Genomic DNA, 18,614 nt, shown 5'->3' with positions numbered 1-18,614 from the left:
TAGGCGTATTTTCACCACATAGGATCCATGAGAAATAAGGAAGAAACAGTATGAAGACCTGATTCTCTGCTTTAAATTTTACCCATTGCTTTTCCCCTTATCTCTGATTTCACACTGAAATTTTCAAGAAATATACTTTTGGAAAAGTAAAGCTGCACCTGATCAATAAAGACCAGAACCAACAGAGAAAACAGAAGTCAACGATATAGACAGATGGAAACAAAGTCATAAGTGTCAGAATTCCTCACACCAGGATGTACGCTGAACTTCAAAATTTCCTGAGAGCAGATTACAAGTTTTCGCACCGACTCCCACATACACCAGGAGTGACCACAGGAGGAGATGAATATGTTAATTGGCTTAACGGTTGTCATCACTTCATTATGTATATGACCATCAAATACCAAGTTATAAATATGAAATATATACACTAAATATATTTACTGTATATTTACTGGATTCTTTACTATTTTTAAATTTTTTAAGTTTTTAATATTTTAAAAATTTTAGGATTATGTAAAGTCACTAAACCTGAAAAAAAAAAATTATGGCAGAACGCATCCATGATCCTTGACTTTTCCATTCCTGATACAGTCCCTGTGTACGTGAGAATGCCCCTTATTCCTCAAGTAAATTCTCCTCTCTGCTTAGGCTAGTTTAATGGGTTTCTGTTTCGTGCAAGCAAAACCTCCTAATACATAAACCTAAGAAATTGATAAATAAAAGTAAATAAATGCATACATAAATCTGAGCATCACTAACACAACAAAAAATTTTAAAATACAATTACTAATTAAAACATAGCTCAAAAATATTCCTTTTATGATAGCCAAGGGAAAAAATATTAAATACTTTAAAATGTAATCAATTATGCAGAGAAAACCATAAAAATACCACAAGAACACAAGAAAATATATATGTCAAATGGAAAACATATCCATCCCCCCAAATTCTTACATATTATATTTAAATAATAAAAGTTAACATAATAATTTTGACTATTCCTAACTTTATATACAAATTTAGGCAACCTCAATTAAAATGCAATGAAATTTTTCTTTGTCATTTGTATGACTACTCTAAACTTCTTCTGCAGAGGTTAAAAAAGGGAGGTGGGGGTGCTCAGTCACTTATGGAAACAAAAAGAAATTTCCTGGTCAAGAGACAGTTTCCTGGAAGATATTGATGCACACAGTATAGAAATGACATTGGTACTCATGACCAAATGCAAGCAATATTGATAAACTCATCATAGCATGGTGCCCTTTCCATTGGTAGCAGTGTTGTGGACACGAGGCTCTCAGAATCAGGAATACCTGTCAGCATCACAACACCTTGGAAAATCCAGTCGCTGAATGGTTAAAAGATAAGATTGTGAGACATCACAAAAATCTCCTTTTACCACATCCTCACTTGAAACAAAGGAAAAGATTGGGACAGTGATAGATTGAAGCTGGTAAGACTAAGCTATGGAATAACAGGAGACCTTCAAGCAGCTCTGATGACACCATCAGCCTCCAAGATGCCCAGGCTTGTAGCTTTGATGTCATATGTGATTCGTGCCTCTCATTCCCATATCCGGTCAGTCACCACAGTCCATTAATTTTATCTTTAATCATCTCTCCTGTGCACTTTCTCTCCAACCTTGCCACCCTCACCTTCACACCTGCTGTCGGCTGATGCCTAAGTCAGCAAAGCCTCTTAGTCTCTACAACCTCCCACTCCATCCACCCTGCAGACTACAGCTGGAAGATTGTTTCCTGGACCCTTCCTTCCTCAGATCGTCCACTGCTTGGGAATAACCAGGGAAAACCCTGGACACCTCTGGCTCACTTTCAAAGTCTTTCACAGACTGAGCCATCTCAACCATCACCTTCTTAGCCAACTAAACTTCAACTCACCTCTATTCAACTCAGGGTCCTCTCCTCCCACAAGCCCACACTGTTCATTCCCACCACGGAGCCGCCTTCATCCAAAATGCCCTCTCCTTGTCCTTTTCAATCCTGTCCACCTTCTAACCCTAATTCCAGTCCTGTGCATTCAATGAATCTTGTGATTAATGTGTGTGTATGCTCAGTCATTCAGTCATGTCCGACTCTTTGTGACTTCATGGACTGTAGCCTTCCAGATTCCTCCATCCATTGGATTTTCCAGGCAAGAATACTGCAATGAGTTTTCATGCCCTCCTCCAAGGGATCTTCCCAACCTAGAGATGGAAGCCAAGTCTCTGCATCTCTTGCATTGGCAGGCAGATTCTTTACCATTGAGCCACTGGGAAGCCCTCTCATGATTAACACTCCAACTCATACGTATCTTCTCTAAGCATTGAAAGAATACTTTGGTGATTTTTCTTAAATGAATAGCAAATCAGGCTACTACTCTACCTAAAATATATCAACTCCTCCGCATTGCCTACAGCACAAATTCCAATATTCTTAGCATGGATTCCAGGTTCTTCTTGAACTGGCCATTGCCTATTTCTGCAACTGTCATCCCCAAAATGAACATTATACAGCTATTTCCTAATCCAAAATGTCCTTTCTTCCTTCACAGTGTTTAGTATTCCCTTCTTTTTAGATTGCATGTAGAATCTGATTACTGTAGAAATAATATAGTCCTGCCATTGTGTTCTTACAGTAAGTAGTTCATCATACTCCTCTTTTTTAGCAGTTAATAAATTCTTTAAAATACTGTTTCTTTATCTCTACCAAGAAATACATATCCTAGTATTCAAAATTATCTGTTTAATGTTTTTATTATATTTTATTATTAATTGCATTTTGGTTGACAATAATAGCTAGTATTTCAATGGCATCATATGTCACACAGGTTTTTTTTTTAGTTGTAATTAACATACAATATTACATTGGTTTTAGGTATACAATATAGTGACTCAATATACAATAAGAATAGTTACCATCAGTCACCATACAAAGTTGTCACAATATTACTGATTATATTCCCTATGTACACATTACATGCCTATGCCTTATTTATTTTGTAGCTAGAAGGTTGTATCTTCTAATCCCTTTCACCTATTTCATCCTTCCCCCAACACCCTTCCCCTCTGGCAACCAGCATTTTGTTCTCTGTATCTACTAGTCTGTTTGTGTTTGGGCTTTTTATTCTATATATGTTAATTAACTCAATTTCCAGAACAAACCTGTGATGTGCATATTTTTATCACCCCATTTTTCACATATGAGGGAAAAAAAAGAAGCACAGGTAAGTGAATTCACTGACCTAAGTTTACACAGCAGTGGAGCCAGAATTTCAACCCAAGAAATTTAACTCCAGATCATATGTTCTTTCATCACTACCCTATACAATTTCTAGGCACATAAACACATACTGAAGAGTTAAAATTAAATGTTCTCTTCTATAAGAGATCCAATGTATATTGATTCCCCAACACAAATGTTTCTTGTTTGAGTATGAACTCAATGTTTTTTGATTCACTAGAGAAACTAAGAACAGTATTCTAGAGCCAATCTGAGAGCTCACTCAGAGATAAGAGAAAAATCAAGGAGAGCCCAGTTTTTCCAGTCTTCATCCTTAGTAGAAGGAACAACTGGTAACTTGGAAAACTACGTTTTCCTTTTCTGTCATCTTTGCCTTTCAGTACCTGTTCCTGTCTCTGCTACCCACCCTTCAGCCACCTCCACCATCTCCTGCACTGAGCTGGTAAAACATGCCTCCTCTCTGAACGCAGTTTTGCCTCACCTGGAAGCATGAGGGGGGGGGGGGAGTGATCAGCATATAAAAGCCCAAATCCGTCTTTGAACACATAGACTCTACATCAGGTGAACTGCTGGACTCTGGACCAGAGCGTAATGATACAATGGAGACAATGCCCGAAGGAGATATAATAGAAATCTTCATGTGCCAATGGAGCTGATCGCAGAGTGAAGTAATGGAAGCTCCATCCCAATCACAGTTTCCCACTTTATAATTCCCAAATGGTACCTCACAGAATCCCAAAATTGTAAAGGACTTAAAATTCATCAAATTTATGTTTTGTATAATTTACCACAATAAAAATAAATTAAATAAATTGAATTCACTACCCCCACCAAAAAAAGCAAATACTTTAAACCCAACCAGCTCATTTTGAGTAAGCTCTGGGAGTTGGTGATGGACAGGGAGGCCTGGCGTGCTGCAGTCCCTGGGGTCACAAAGAGTCGGACACAACTGAGTGACTGAGCTGAACTGAGCTCATTTAGCAAATGAACACTGAGGCTCTAAGAGAGAAACTGACTCACCCAACATCCTATGGCTGTTTAGAGACTCTGCACTTCCAGTCATATTACCTACCTTTAAATCAAAATAGCTGGTGTAGTTAGTTCTATCTCAGAACAAAGAATAGAGTCAGATGGATCTCAAATGCAGCTGAGCACATCCAACTCATCATGAAGTTGGCCACTCTGCTAGAATCGATCATTACTCAAGGAGATCATCTGGTTTGGAGAAACTAGAATAGGATAGAGAATTGAAATCCCCCCTTGGAATCCTAAACCCTGACAAGACAGGTGCCTTTGCTAATACCACCAGCTCAGTCGCTTTTTCACTCAAGTCTCCCTGAACGAAGTTCAGTTCATACCCAGCTCAGTCACTCTGACTAGAGCTGAAAACATTTAGAGACCTTTTACTCTAACCTCTTCTGTTTATAGATGAGGTGAATGAGGCGGAGAGAGGGTAATTGGATTCCCACACTGCGTACCAGTTATTTCCCAGGTACCTAATTCAGAAATCAGTGCTCTTTCTGCACTGAGGACTGGAGGGTTGTTGTTACTGCTACTCAAGGATCAAACCTTGCCCTGAAGAAAAGCACGAGTGTCCCTGGGAGATTTTAGAACACAAAGCAGATGATGTCTAAGATAAATCACCAAAAAAAAAGGAGGGGGGGGGAATCAGGGCATCTAGATCAGAGTTGATTTATAACAGCTAGGAAATAAACAAATGCCACAGAAAGCAGAAAAGAGATTTTAAGACCTTGGTTTTCATGAAGAAAACTTACACACCCACCAAAACCCCAATGGTTGTAATTAGTTCCTTGCATAAGTTAAGATCCTTTAAATAAATTAATCCACACACTCTAGTCAAGGGAACTTCCCCATGGAATTTCTTTTCTCTCAGGTGAAACTTTGTCAACTAACCTTGACTTAGGAGAGATTCAAAATCTTTTCAATTAGCTTAGGGAGATGTCCATAAAGTTTGTACCCAAAAACAAAGTAATAAAAGAAAAAAGCTGAAGGTAAGACATCAGGAGAATACTTTTCCAGACTGAACTGCTGAGAATGAAAAGGACATCTGAACAGAGGGACAATGAGGACTGGCCAGGGAACCAGGACAGCTGGGCACTGGCTGACATTCGGTAACTGACTCACTTCTATCTTAACCAGGTCATTTCACCTTCAACCTCTCACCCTCCCTGTTTCCACTTCTAAATAAAATGACAGAATTGGCTAGATTATCCCCATTGTGCCTTCCAATACTAACATGTCTATATAAGCCACTTGGAGAAGGGAATGGCAAGCCACTCTAGTTTTCTTGCCTGGAGAATCCCATGGACAGAGGGGCCTGTCGGGCTACAGTCTGTGGGGTTGCAGAGTCGGACACAACTGAGCGACTAACACACACATATAAGCCATTAGACTTCTTGTGTTTCAGCCTCTCCAATGACAGTGATAATAATGTAATAGAGTAAGAATTTCCTCAGCAAGAGATGTCATTCATCCATCCATTCATTCATGCCTTTATTCAAGAAATAGCATTGTGCCCTGTAATGTGTCAAGCATGGGTGCTAAAGATTTGGCCATGAGGAAACAACGTCCCTAACTCAAAGCAGTTATATCTGTCATATTCCCAGCACGGGGAAGTGGGAAATATGAGGAAACCAATTAGGTGAATATCAGTTGCAATAATCCAGCCAATAGTTGCTTGTCTTTACCAGGATGGTAGCACTGAAGGTTTTAGGAAGTGGTCAGAGTCTAGACATCCTACAGGTAGAACAAAGAAGATTTGCTGAGGTTTTGATGAGAGGAGAGAGACAATTCAAGGATACCTGAAAGGTAGATTTGAGCGAGGAAAATGGAGTTACCATTATTGAGATTGGGGTTACTGTAAGAAATGCATGGAAGCAGATTCAGAGTGTGGATCTGGACATGTTCACGAAGCAGAGTAAAGAAGAATGAGTCCAGGATGGTGGTTAGAAAAAATGGCATCTAGAAGATGAATAAAGAAAAAGCCCTTGAAAAGAGATAAAGGGGAAAAAAATCTGCAGCTGGAATAAAATCCTTCAGTGGGAAAAACCTACCCACTACCCAATGCCTCTGGCAACCACCAATCTGTTTTCTCTATCTATGAATTCAGTTCTTTGGTTGGTTGGTTGGTTGGTTGGTTCATTGGTTCGTTCATTTTTAGATTCCACATATAAAAGAGATCATATGATATTTGTCATCTTCTGTCTGATTTATTTTATTTAGCATAATGTCCTTTAGGTCCATCCACATTATTACAAATGGCAAGATTTCCTTCCTTTTTACAGCTGACTAATATCCCATTGTATACACGGCCACCCCATGCGAAGAGTTGACTCATTGGAAAAAACTCTGATGCTGAGAGGGATTGGGGGCAGGAGGAGAAGGGGACGACAGAGGATGAGATGGCTGGATGGCATCACCGACTCGATGGACATGAGTCTGAGTGAACTCTGGGACTTAGTGATGGACAGGGAGGCTTGGCGTGCTGCGATTCATGGGGTCCCAAAGAGTCAGACACGACTGAGCGACTGAATTGAACTGATACATCTACCACATTTTCTTTATCCACTCGCTCATCAACAGACACTTAAGTCACCTCTATGTATTAGTTCTTGTGAATAATTCTGCAATGAACATTGAGGTGTATGTATATTTTTGAGTTAATGCTTGGTTTCCTTCAGATAAATATCCACAAATGAAATTGCTGGATCATATGGTAGCTTTGTTTTTAATTTTCTGAGGAACCTCTATACTATTTTCCATAATGGCAGTAACCATTTACCACCAACAGTGTACAAAGGTTCACTGGTTTTTGCATTCTTACTGATGTTTTTTTTCTTGTCATTTTTTTTTTATAAAATGTGTGAGGAATAGCTCATGATAGTTTTGATTGGCATTTCCTCGATAATTAGTTATGTTGAGCATCCCTTCATGTACCTGTTGACCATTTGTATGTTTTCTTTGGGGGGGCATGTGTAATCAGATCATACTCTGATGCTGGGAGGGATTGGGGGCAAGAGGAAAAGGGGATGACAGAGGATGAGATGGCTGGATGGCATCACCGACTTGATGGACGTGAGTTTGGGTGAACTCCAGGAGATGGTGATGGACAGGGAGGCCTGGCGTGCTGCGATTCATGGGGTCGCAAAGAGTTGGACACAACTGAGCAACTGAAGTGAACTGAACTGAACTGATCCATTTTTAATCTAATTGTTTGGGGGTTTGCTACTGAGTTATATGAATTCTTGATATATTTTGGAATTAACACCTTATCAGATATATGATCTGTAAACATTTTCTCTCGTTCAGTGATTGCCTTTTTGTTTATGGTTTCCTTTGATCTGCATAGGCTTTCTAGTTTGAAACCCATTTTGAGTTATTTTTGTGTATAAGAGTCATGTAGTTTCTTAAATGTTAGGCAGAATCTACCGGTGAAGTCACCTGGTCCCAGACTTTTGTTTGTTTGGGGAAGTTCTTGATCACAAACTTCACCTTCCAACTGGTAATCTGTCTGTTCAGGTTTCTTACCAGACTAAATTCTTACCAACTCAGTCTGTTAGGTTGTATATTTCTTAGAATTTATTCATTTCTTCTAGATTATCCTAGAAGTTTGTTAAAATATAATTTATATTATAGTAGTTTATAGTATAAACTATAAACTATAGTAGTATATAGTTTATAGTAGTCTATTATGATCCTATTAGTTAATATCACAGAATGTGGTAATGAGGTAATATCTCCTCTTTGATTTCATTTACTTATTTGAGTCCTCTTTATTTTCTTGGTGAGTTTAGCTAAAGGATTTTTGGTTTTGTTTACCTTTTGAGAAAAGAAACAGCTCTTAGTTTCATTGATGTTTTCTATTCCCCTCTTAGTCTCTAGTCACTTATTTCTGCTCATTCTTATTTCATTCCTTTTACTAATTCTGGGCTTCATTTGTTCTTCTTCTAGTTTCTTTAGGTATAGGATTGGGTTTTCTATTTGAGATCTTTCTTATTTCTTGATGTAGGCATCTATTGTTATGAATGTCCCTCTTAGAATTCCTTTTGTTGCATCCCACGGGTTTTGAAATTACAAAACAAACTGTATACACATATAATAGAATGCCTCAGACAATATGCCAATCCTTACATCCATTCTCCCTTTCTTCTTTAGGAGAAGAACACAATAAAACCTTGATATTTTTTAACAGAACACAATTTCATATAGAAAAAAAAAAGGTTATACATTCTAGCCTCCCTTGTAATTAAGGGTGACCATGTGTCATATTTCTGTTGAACAAAATGAAAGCAAAAGTGTTTGGAACAGCTTTTGAAACAGCTCCTAAATAGAAAGGTATCCGCTTAGCCTGCCCTATTCCCCTTTATGGTCTCCTAAAATACAAATTTAATACTAGAGCTGTACTGTTTAATATCACATCCAAAAGCCACATTTAGCTTTTTCAATTAAACTGTTAAAATTAATAAAATTTAAAATTCAGTTCTTTGGTCTCACTAACCACATCTCTACAGCTCAGCAGCCACTACCATGCTGGACCTCACAGATACGGAGCATCAGCTGCGTAACATATATTCTGCTGGACAGCCTTGATATGCAGAATTAGAAGCTCTTTAAGGTCATGAGGTTGAGTCTACTAGATGGCTGATTCTGCATTTCTAATATTTTTGGAACTCCCAACAATGTTGGACTTTTCTGTATTTCTGTAGTTCTCTCATTAGATTGCCCTTTTTCTATTATATGCAGTCAAACCCATACCTAAAATATATATAAATAATAAATAGGAAAAGAATACAAAATTGTATATGCAGAGTAGTTGGCAGCCCTCTACCAATTTGTCCTGAATAAAATTTTGTATTTATTATCTAAAAAAAAATACATTTGGGGATTTTTTTTTCTTTGTTGATGTTGCAGCAGAATCAATAACTGAGAATTAACTGCATGGTCTCCAATGCTAAGTGGTATAATTATAGACTATTACTACTTCTGTGAATTTTAATAAGCATTTTCTAAATGTCACAACAATAGTTGGCTCTTAACACAATTGAAAAGATGCTTTCCTTTGTCTCCTATGATTTTTCCAGTGAAATCAAAACAAAGGGAATAACTAGCCCTCAATAGACTTACCCTCAGTAGGTAAGGTAGTCCCCTAGAAAACTGACAATCCGGTTAGAGGAGATATTATCTGTACATGAGTATCCAATGACTCAGAGTGTATGGATGATTCTTTCTGTAGCTCTCAGTGAGGAAAACCAAAGGTATACATGAGTAAGATGCTTCTTTCACAGCCTACGTCCTGAAGTCCTGGTCTGCCATGGTACAATCAAGGCCTCCAGGTCTGGTGCACCGAGACAACCCAGAGGGATGGTACGGGGAGGGAGGTGGGAGCGGGGTTCAGGATGGGGAACACGTGTATACCCGTGGCGGATTCATGTTGATGTATGGCAAAACCAATACAATTTTGTAAAGTAATTAGCCTCCAATTAAAATAAATAAATTTATATTGTAAAAAATTTTAAAAAAGAGAGAGAAAAGGAGGTAGCCCCACTGACTTTGGTTCTGAAACAAATGCTTTAAAATATACATTAACAAAATATAAATGCATTCAGCATAAAAGCTAATGAGGCCATGTGAAGTTAACATTTACTTAACAAATATTTATTGAACACCTACAATATGCAAGGGACCATGCTATATACTCAAAAGTGATGAAACAACAGAGAACATGTAGCCCAAAGAAGCTGCAAAACAAAAGTATTTAATGGCTCTCAAATGCCTAACACTTTTTTAGGATGAAATCAAAGACTATTTGAGTAGATTCCCAGGAAAGAAGTCCAATTTGTGAATAGTCATGTAGTCATCAAACAAATAAAATTAATGACCAGCACTAATTATAATAATGATTATGATAGCTAATATTTACTGAGTCTATAGTATAAATCTATACCATGTTCTTTTCTAAAACTTTGAGGTATACTGGAGACTTCCCTGGTGGTCCAGTGGTTAAGAATCCACCTGCCAATGCAGGGGACACAGGTTTGACCCTGGTCCAGGAAGATTCCACATGCCAAGGAGTAACTAAGTTCGTGAGCCACCACTACCGAGCCCACGTGCTGCAGCTACGGAAGCCTGAATGCTCTAGAGCCCATGGTCTGCAACAAGAGAAACCACCACAATGAGAAGCCCGAGCACCACAACCAGAGCAAGCCCAGGTGCACAGCAAAGGCACAGCACAGCCAAAAATAAACAAACAGGGACAGAAGGGGCGTATGTATAATTACAGCTGATTTGCTTTGTTGCATGGCAGAAACCAACACGATATTGCAGAATTTTTTTTAATTTAAATTTTTTTAAATGGGGAAAAAAATAAAAAATTTTAATTTAATGTATATTAACTATTCTACTATTCAGAATACTTCTGAAGTTCATATTATTGTTAATCTTCTTGTATTTATGAAAAACAGGTGGTGGTGAAGTAGTACTTGCATCATGAGTTATGAGAGAGGGGCACTTGAAAGAGCCTGATGGATTTCAGAGCCTGAGCTCTTCCAGTTTTAGCAGGAAGAGCTAGGCACCCCACCATGAGACACGCCCATTAAAAATTCCTTAATGGATCTGGGGTTTGTTTTCTAGGTGTTGAAAATGTTCTGCAATTAGTGCTGATGGTTGCAAAATGTACTAAAAATAACTGAATTGTCCAACTTAAAATGGTCAAATTGGCAAAATTTATGTTCTGTAAATTTTGTCTCAATAAAATATTGTGTAAATAGTAAATGTATACAACTGTTACTTAAAACTATTGTTGTTCATCTGCTAAGTTATGTCTGACTCATTGTGACTTCAAGGACTGTAGCCTGCCAGGCTCTTCCATCCATGGGATTTCCCAGGGAAGAATGCTGGAGTGGGTTGCCATCCTTCTCCAGGGGATCTTCTTGACCCAGGGATCAAACCTGAATCTCTTAGGTCTCATTCATTGGCAGGCATATTCTTTACCACTGAGCCACTGGGGAAGCCCTCCTTAAACTATTAAATAAATGTAAAAGAAAACTCTAAAAAAATAATCTGCAAAATTTGTTCTAGAAGGGATTGCTCATGGGCCTAAATGTTGTTTGTTTGTTTGTTTGTTTTTTCAATAAGCACTGAAAGCACCAGCTAACACATGATACTTAGAGCTGCAAGGGTTCAGGGTGGGGAACACATGTATACCTATGGCGGATTCATTTTGATATTTGGCAAAACAAATACAATTATGTAAAGTTTAAAAATAAAATAAAATTTAAAAAAAATTTAAATAAAATAAAATTTAAAAAAAAAGAAGTAAAGTGAATAGCCCTGTCCCTGAGAACTTAGTCTCCTCAGAGAGAAAAAACGTATAAAATAATACCTCCAAAGTGATAAGGACACTGATAAAATTATGTAAAAATAACCATGGCTAGAAGACAAAGTTCAACCCAAGGAAGAGCAAGGTGAGAGAAGAACTCATAAGGAAAGTGATTTTAACCTGGGTCTTAAAGGATATGTAGGAGTTTGTCACGTGGAAAAGTGTGGTAAAGTCATTCCAGAAAGAAGTGGTATTTCCTCAGGGATTATGAATGGTCATCCATGTCAATGATTAGTGAGGATGACAAGCAAGTGGGGAAGATTTCCTGGTACCTTTAAAGTCACTATTCATCTGCATTCTTAACCAGCTTCTGAGGAGAGAAGGAAAAACCTTTAAGGCCTATAACATAATATGATGCTTCATCCCTCTGCAAGGGAGTTGCATGCATTACTTCCCCTGATCCACAAGGACAGCTGGAAGGATGGAGGGCAAATACAAGAAAATCCATGTTATTCCAAAGCCAATAGAAATAAATTTTATTATATTCTCTCTATATTCACAATGATAAGAGTCAGTTGAGTTAAAGGAGTTTCTGAGAGATGAACCAATAATGCAAAGACAAACCCTCTCATCCTGCTCCACCAAGAAACACTAATAGGCTTGACAAGAAATGGACTTGGCTGATCAGTTAGAATGAAGGATAGAGTGCGGAGCAGAAACACGCTTGGACATTATTTCCCTCTCCTTCATTCTTCAACTTAGGCTCAAGAAGTTTTTTATATTCTGTATTGATTTACATCTGTATAAAGCTAAAAGTGATATTTTGTTAAAATGTGTGTCTTGATCTTTCCCTACTGGCAGCCAGGATCTATTGCTATGTTTGATTGTCTTTAAAATTTTGGATGCAGGACATTACAAGAAGAGATTTAAGGACTATCTTTTGTGTCAACATGTCACAAGAACTGAAACTGCTCCAGGGTCTTTTCTATTACTTGTGCTCAAAAAGTCTATGGTACAAGATGCTAAAACAAGCAGAAGAATAGAAAAATCCCTGGATGCAATTTTCAAAGACACAATTGCCCACGCTGGAAGAGTGGATCAGATTGGTACCCTCCTCCCCAAATATCCCATGATAATTTCTCTGTTTGGTTTCCTTTATATTGAAATATGGGTTGTTATTATTAGAGAGGTTAAACAAAGAGGGAAGCATGAAGAAGAAATGAAGAAAAAGATGAAAGAAGGAAGGTGGAAGGGAGTGTAGGAAAGCAGTGACAGAATCATTTTAACATACAGAATATTTGTCCAAGTATTCTCCTTTGCATTCGTATTTAATTTGAGTCTCAGTGTTAACCAGTCCCATGAAACTGCTGAATATCACGGAGCCCATTAAGTTATCTAAGATCAGCAAGACTAGCTGACCTCAGTCCTTGGAACGTGACACTAGGGTACTACAAAGACTTTGGTTGCTAAGGAGAGTCACAGTACAGTAATGCTAAGTCCTTGCATTTGTTTCTGCCATTCCTGTATGTCCTACTAAAATTAAAATCCATTTCAAGATAATAATCAGGCACACTTTTATAAATCACTTTTCCATTTTCACTCCATCCCTGAGTTCTCCTTTTTGCCCCACAACCTCCTCATGGCAACTTTCACCTCTGCATTTCTGAGTGTGTAGATGATGGGGTTCAGCATGGGGGTGACCACCGTGTAGAACACGGCCACCAGCTTGTCCTCAGTGAAGGTGGAGGGGGGCCGCATGTAGAGGAAGATGGCAGGTCCAAAGAACAAGATGACCACCGTGACGTGAGAGGCACAGATGGAGAGGGCTTTGCGTCTCCCTTCTGCTGAATGGTTCCTCAAGTTGACCAGGATGACAACGTATGAGGACACCAAGAGGAGGAAGGAGAAGACAGAGATTAAGCCACTGTTGGCCAACACAACGACCCCCTCCACGAAGGTGTCAGTGCAGGCAAGCTTGAACAAGGGATGGAGGTCACAGAAGTAGTGGTCAATCACGTTGGGACCGCAGAAGGGTAACTGGACAGTGACGAGGATCTGAATTATGGAGTGAAAAAAGCCTCCAAGCCAGGAACTAGCCACCAGCGCATGACACAGTCGATGGCTCATAATATTCATATAATGAAGAGGTTTGCAGATGGCTACATAGCGGTCATAAGCCATCACCACAAGCAAAAAGATCTCAGTGACCCCCAAAAAATGGGAGAAGAATATCTGAGCCAGACAGCCTTTCAGAGAGATGGTCTTAATCTTGACAAGTAAGTCTGTGATGAATTTAGGGACAATAGTAGAAGAGTAACTGATCTCCACCAGCGACAGGTGACTAAGGAAGAAGTACATGGGGGAACGCAGGCTCTTACTGACTCTAACCGTCAGAACAATGAGGCCATTGCCCACCACCGTGGCCAAGTACACGGGCAGAAACACCGCAAAGCACACTCTCTGCACCTCTGGATCCTGGAAAAGACCGGTGATAATTAACTCAGTCACATTATCAGTCCTCGCCATGGAATCCATTCCTGCAATAAAACAAACACTGATTATAACTAATTTGCCTCATTTATGGCAAGTTAGCATAAACCACTTTACAATACAAACTTATTATGAACTCACTCATTCAGTCAATATTTATTCATTCAATTTTAAATATGGTTAATCTAATAACACTTTATATAAACAAAATTTAGGCTCAGAGAAATGGTTATTTACCTGAAAGCTACCCTGGTGACTCAGACAGTAAAGAATCCATCTGCAATGAGGGAGACCTGGGTTCAATCCCCAAGTTGGGAAGATTCCCTTGGAGGAGGGCATGGCAACCCACTCCAGGATTCTTGCCTGGAGAATCCCATGGACAAGGAGCCTGGCGGGCTACAGTCCATGGGGTCGCGGAGAGTCAGACATGACTGAAGTGACTAAGCACGCAGAAAGTAGTGAATTCTGGAACTCAAGATTAGACTTTCTGAAAGGAGTCCAGGGTTCTTTCTAACTCACCTTAAGATATTCTGAATTTTTGGCAGCCAGTCAAGTTCAGCACCTACGTTTTAACCATGTTCATTGCATTTTCATCACTCTGTCTTATTGGGGAATCCCCAAGACGGACTACTATCCTGAATCCTTCTTTCCTTCATCTCCATGGCAGGGAATCGTCATCCCACTGATAATCCCTTCCAAAATGTCCTCAGTATTGTTCTCTTCACTCTGCCAGTCTTCAATCTACTCAGGTCAGAGTCCTTCACCAGACTTGCAGCTTCAGTACCTGTGTTTATATGACAAATGTTCAAACACTCTAGAGAGAATTCCACCTGCTAGTTTGTCTCCATCATTTTACTATTACTTTCTTGCCTCTTGTCCCACTGCTCAAACTACTGACAGGTCCTGAAATCAAAGAGCTTATCCTCTGAGAGTTGTGGCTGACCAGCCTTGCTTGTCCTGGTTCCAGGTTGGTGGGTGCATGCTAAGTCATTTCAGTCATGTCTGTCTCTTTGCAACCCCACAGACTATAGCCCACCAGGCTCTTCTGTCCATGGAATTCTCCAGGCAAGAATACTGTAGTGGGTTGCCATGCCTTCCTCCAGGGGAGCTTCCCAATCCAGGAATCAAATCCACATTTCTTATATCTCCCTGTATTGGCAAGGAGATTCTTTACCGCTAGTGCCACCTGGGGCTTCTAGCGGCTCGGACAGTAAAGAATCCACCTGCAATACAGGAGACCCAAGGTTGATCCCTGGATGGGGAAGATCTCCTCGAGCAGGAAATGGCAACCCACTCCAGAATTCTTGCCTGGAGAATCCCATGGACAGAGGAGCCTGATGGGCTATAGTCCATGGGGTCTCAAAGAATTGGACAGGCTGGAAGCCAACAGCAAAGTATATGATAACTAAAGTGAAGATTCCTCCATGAGTTACTCCTCTGGAGAAGATACTTATCAACACCTCTTACACATCTATACAGTCTCAGACTAGACTAAAGAAATACAGATTATGATACACCCCTCATGCTAACAATGTCATAATCAAGAAGCTACAGAGGATAACCACTCCTTTCCCCATCCTCCCACAGGGGAGGTGGAGTGAATTGGGAAGGAGAAATTAGAAACGCAATGATGGGCCCTTCCTCTCTCTTTCTGCAAAATGCTGTAGAGAGCACAATACCTATACCGCCCTGGGGCAGCCTCTGTCTCTATGGGGTAGAAACAGGTTACTGTGTGTGCTCACTCTTTGTGTCCTACTCTTTGCAACCCCATGGACTGTAGCCCACCAGGCTCCTCTGTTCATGGGATTCTCCAGCAAAGAATTCTCAAATGAGTTGTAATTTCCTACTCAAGGGGATCTTCCCAACCCAGGGATCAAACCTGTGTCTCTTGCATCTCCTGCATTAGCAGACAGATTCTTTACCACTTGAGCCACCTGGGAATTCCAGGCTACTCTGTAAGGTAGATCCAATGCTGCCATGGCTGGGTATGGACTTTTACCTACATCTAGAGCTCAGTTTGAGAAAGGCCACTTGGTACCAAATCTTAAACCTCAATCTCTGTCATCACCTTTTCTAATAGCAACAGTAACATTTTCCCCAAATTCCTTCTTTCTTTGCCTTGTTTCTGAATTAGTTCAACCTTCATAGAGGGAAAAGATAGATCAAGTTTTGTCAAAGTTGCAAATGATATCTGACAATCACTTTATAAGAGAAAAAAAAACTGTTACAACCTAAATATCTGTCAAAGCCACAGTAGAACTGACTGTCTATCCAAACAGGAGCTACAGCTTTCAAATTTCTTGGAAAGAATTACTGCTATGAGACAAAAGAAGAGGAATGGCCATTTGCAGAAGAAAAAGGGATCAGCCATCCATGGAAAGAGAAACTGTCTACCCAAGAAATAAAGGTTTCCAGGATGATGGTTGTGGCAGAGAAATTACATTGATACTCATATCAAACACAAGCAATATTGAGAAATTCATCATAATGGGGTCCTTTTTCTTTTTTTTTTTTTTTTAGTTTTCTTTTTTTTTCTAATTTTATTTTATTTTTAAACTTTACATAATTGTATTAGTTTTTCCAAATATCAAAGTGAATCCGCCACAGGTATACATATGTTCCCCATCCTGAACCCTCCTCCCTCCTCCCTCCCCGTACCATCCCTCTGGGTCATCCCAGTGCACTAGCCCCAAGCATCCAGTATCGTGCATCGAACCTGGACTGGCAACTCGTTTCATACATGATATTTTACATGTTTCAATGCCATTCTCCCAAATCTTCCCACCCTCTCCCTCTCCCACAGAGTCCATAAGACTGTTCTATAAATATAATAACTGTCCTTTTTCAATAATAACAGTGATATGAAAACAAAGTACTCAGAATATCTGGCATCATCTCAGGATTTTGGAAAACCAAGTAGCTGAAATGTTACAAAATAAGATTGTGAAACTTCTCAAGAAGCTCTTATTAACACATTCTCATTCAGGAGCTCAAGAAAGGATTGGAACAGAGATTAGAGTTTAACTTGAGGACACTAAGCTGTAGAATAACAGTATGACCCGAAAGATACTTCAATGCCAGCATCAGCCTCCGAGATGCCCTGGCTTTTTGCTGTGTCCTATGTGATCCATGCCTCCCTTTCATTCCCGTACCCAGTCAGTCACCACATCCCATTAATTTTACCTTTAAACCATCTCTACTGTGCACTTTCTCTCCAAACTTGCTCCCACCACCTCCATACTCGCTGTCAGCTGATGCTTAAGTCACCAAAGCCTCTTAGTCTCCACAGCCTCCCACCCCATCCATCCTGCACACTGCCACCAGAAGATTGTTTCCTAGACCCTTCCTACCTTGGATCCTCCTCTGCTTGGGAATAACCAGTGAAAGCCTGAGTGCCTGGACTTACTTTTAAAGATTTTCACAGATGGAGTCATCTCAAAGGTCACCGCTTTACCCACTAAACTTCAACTCACCTCTGCTAACTCAAGGTCATCTCTCTCTCCCACAAGCCCACTCTGCTCACTCCCACCACAGCGATCCCTTCACCAGAAATACCCTCTCCGTGTCCGTCCCAAACTTACCAACCTTCCAGCCCCAATTCCTGTCCTGTGTGTTCAATGAATCTTGCAATTAACATTCCAACTTATATGTATCTCCTCTGAGCACTGCAAATCCTTTGGCGATTATCCTTAGATGTAAATCTGACCATGTTCCTTCTCTACCTAGAATCTAGCATCACCTCTCCACTGCCCAGAGAAGGAAATGACAACCCGCTCCAATATTCTTGCCTGGGAAATTCCATGCACAGAGGAGCCTGGAGGGCTACAATCCATGGGGTCGCAAAGAGTCAGACATGACTGATCATACACGCATGCCCCATTGCCCATGGCATAAACTGTAACATTCTTAGCATGGATTCCAGGTCCTTCTTGAATTGGCTACTACATATTTTCACAACCTTATTTTCATCCCCCGAATGAACCTCATACAGCTGTTTGCTAACCCAGAGTGTCCTTTCTGTCTTCTCTGCATTTACTAATCCTTCTGCCTAGGTTTCGGGAGAACCTCGTTTCTATAGGAGAGAGAAACGCAATAATAAATTCTCTTCTTTATGATATATTTTACTTTACATACTTCTTTTATAGCAATTAAAATATATTTTGTAATTGTAGCCTCTATGTCTATATCTTCTACTTAGAAATACACTCTTTATATTCAAAATTATCTGTTTAAAATTTTTCTTAAAGCTTTATTATTATTAATTACACTCTGGTTGATAATAATAGTAAGTATTTCAACAGTACCATGTACCAAACACTTTATAGGTGTTCTATACACATTATTTCAATCAATTCTCAGAACATACCTGTGATATAGGTATCATTATTATCATTCCTTTTTTACATATGAGGAAAAAGGAATACAGGTAAGTGAATTAACCAGTCTAAGACTACACAGCAGTGAAGCCAGGATTTCAACCCAACTAGTCTGACCACTGGAGAAGGAAATGGCAACCCACTCCAGTATTCTTGCCTGAAAAATCC

At 39.6% G+C, this 18,614-nt stretch overlaps 1 protein-coding gene across 7 annotated transcripts in view; it reads right to left on the bottom strand.

The window, feature by feature from the left end:
- Nucleotides 1-18,614, bottom strand: part of LOC129627674 (olfactory receptor 4B1-like) — a 72,301-nt gene that overhangs the window by 11,425 nt on the left and 42,262 nt on the right. For 2 of the 7 annotated variants that reach the window (XM_055547132.1, XM_055547133.1), the window contains exon 4: nt 14,047-14,117. The exons of 2 other annotated variants lie outside the window; for them this stretch is intronic. In XM_055547132.1, the coding sequence (XP_055403107.1) occupies nt 14,047-14,115 (69 nt within the window). In that variant the 5' untranslated portion in view covers nt 14,116-14,117. Of the gene's footprint in view, nt 1-12,875; nt 14,118-14,589; nt 14,855-18,614 lie in introns of those variants that run through there. 3 more of the 7 variants (XM_055547137.1, XM_055547138.1, XM_055547136.1) reach the window with 2 other exon arrangements.

The sequence above is a fragment of the Bubalus kerabau genome, chromosome 15 (assembly GCF_029407905.1).
Source record: "Bubalus kerabau isolate K-KA32 ecotype Philippines breed swamp buffalo chromosome 15, PCC_UOA_SB_1v2, whole genome shotgun sequence".
In the NCBI taxonomy this organism is placed as follows: domain Eukaryota; kingdom Metazoa; phylum Chordata; class Mammalia; order Artiodactyla; family Bovidae; genus Bubalus; species Bubalus kerabau.
The sequence above is the reverse complement of the archived record's forward strand: the minus strand, read 5'-3'. Positions and strand labels throughout refer to the sequence as shown.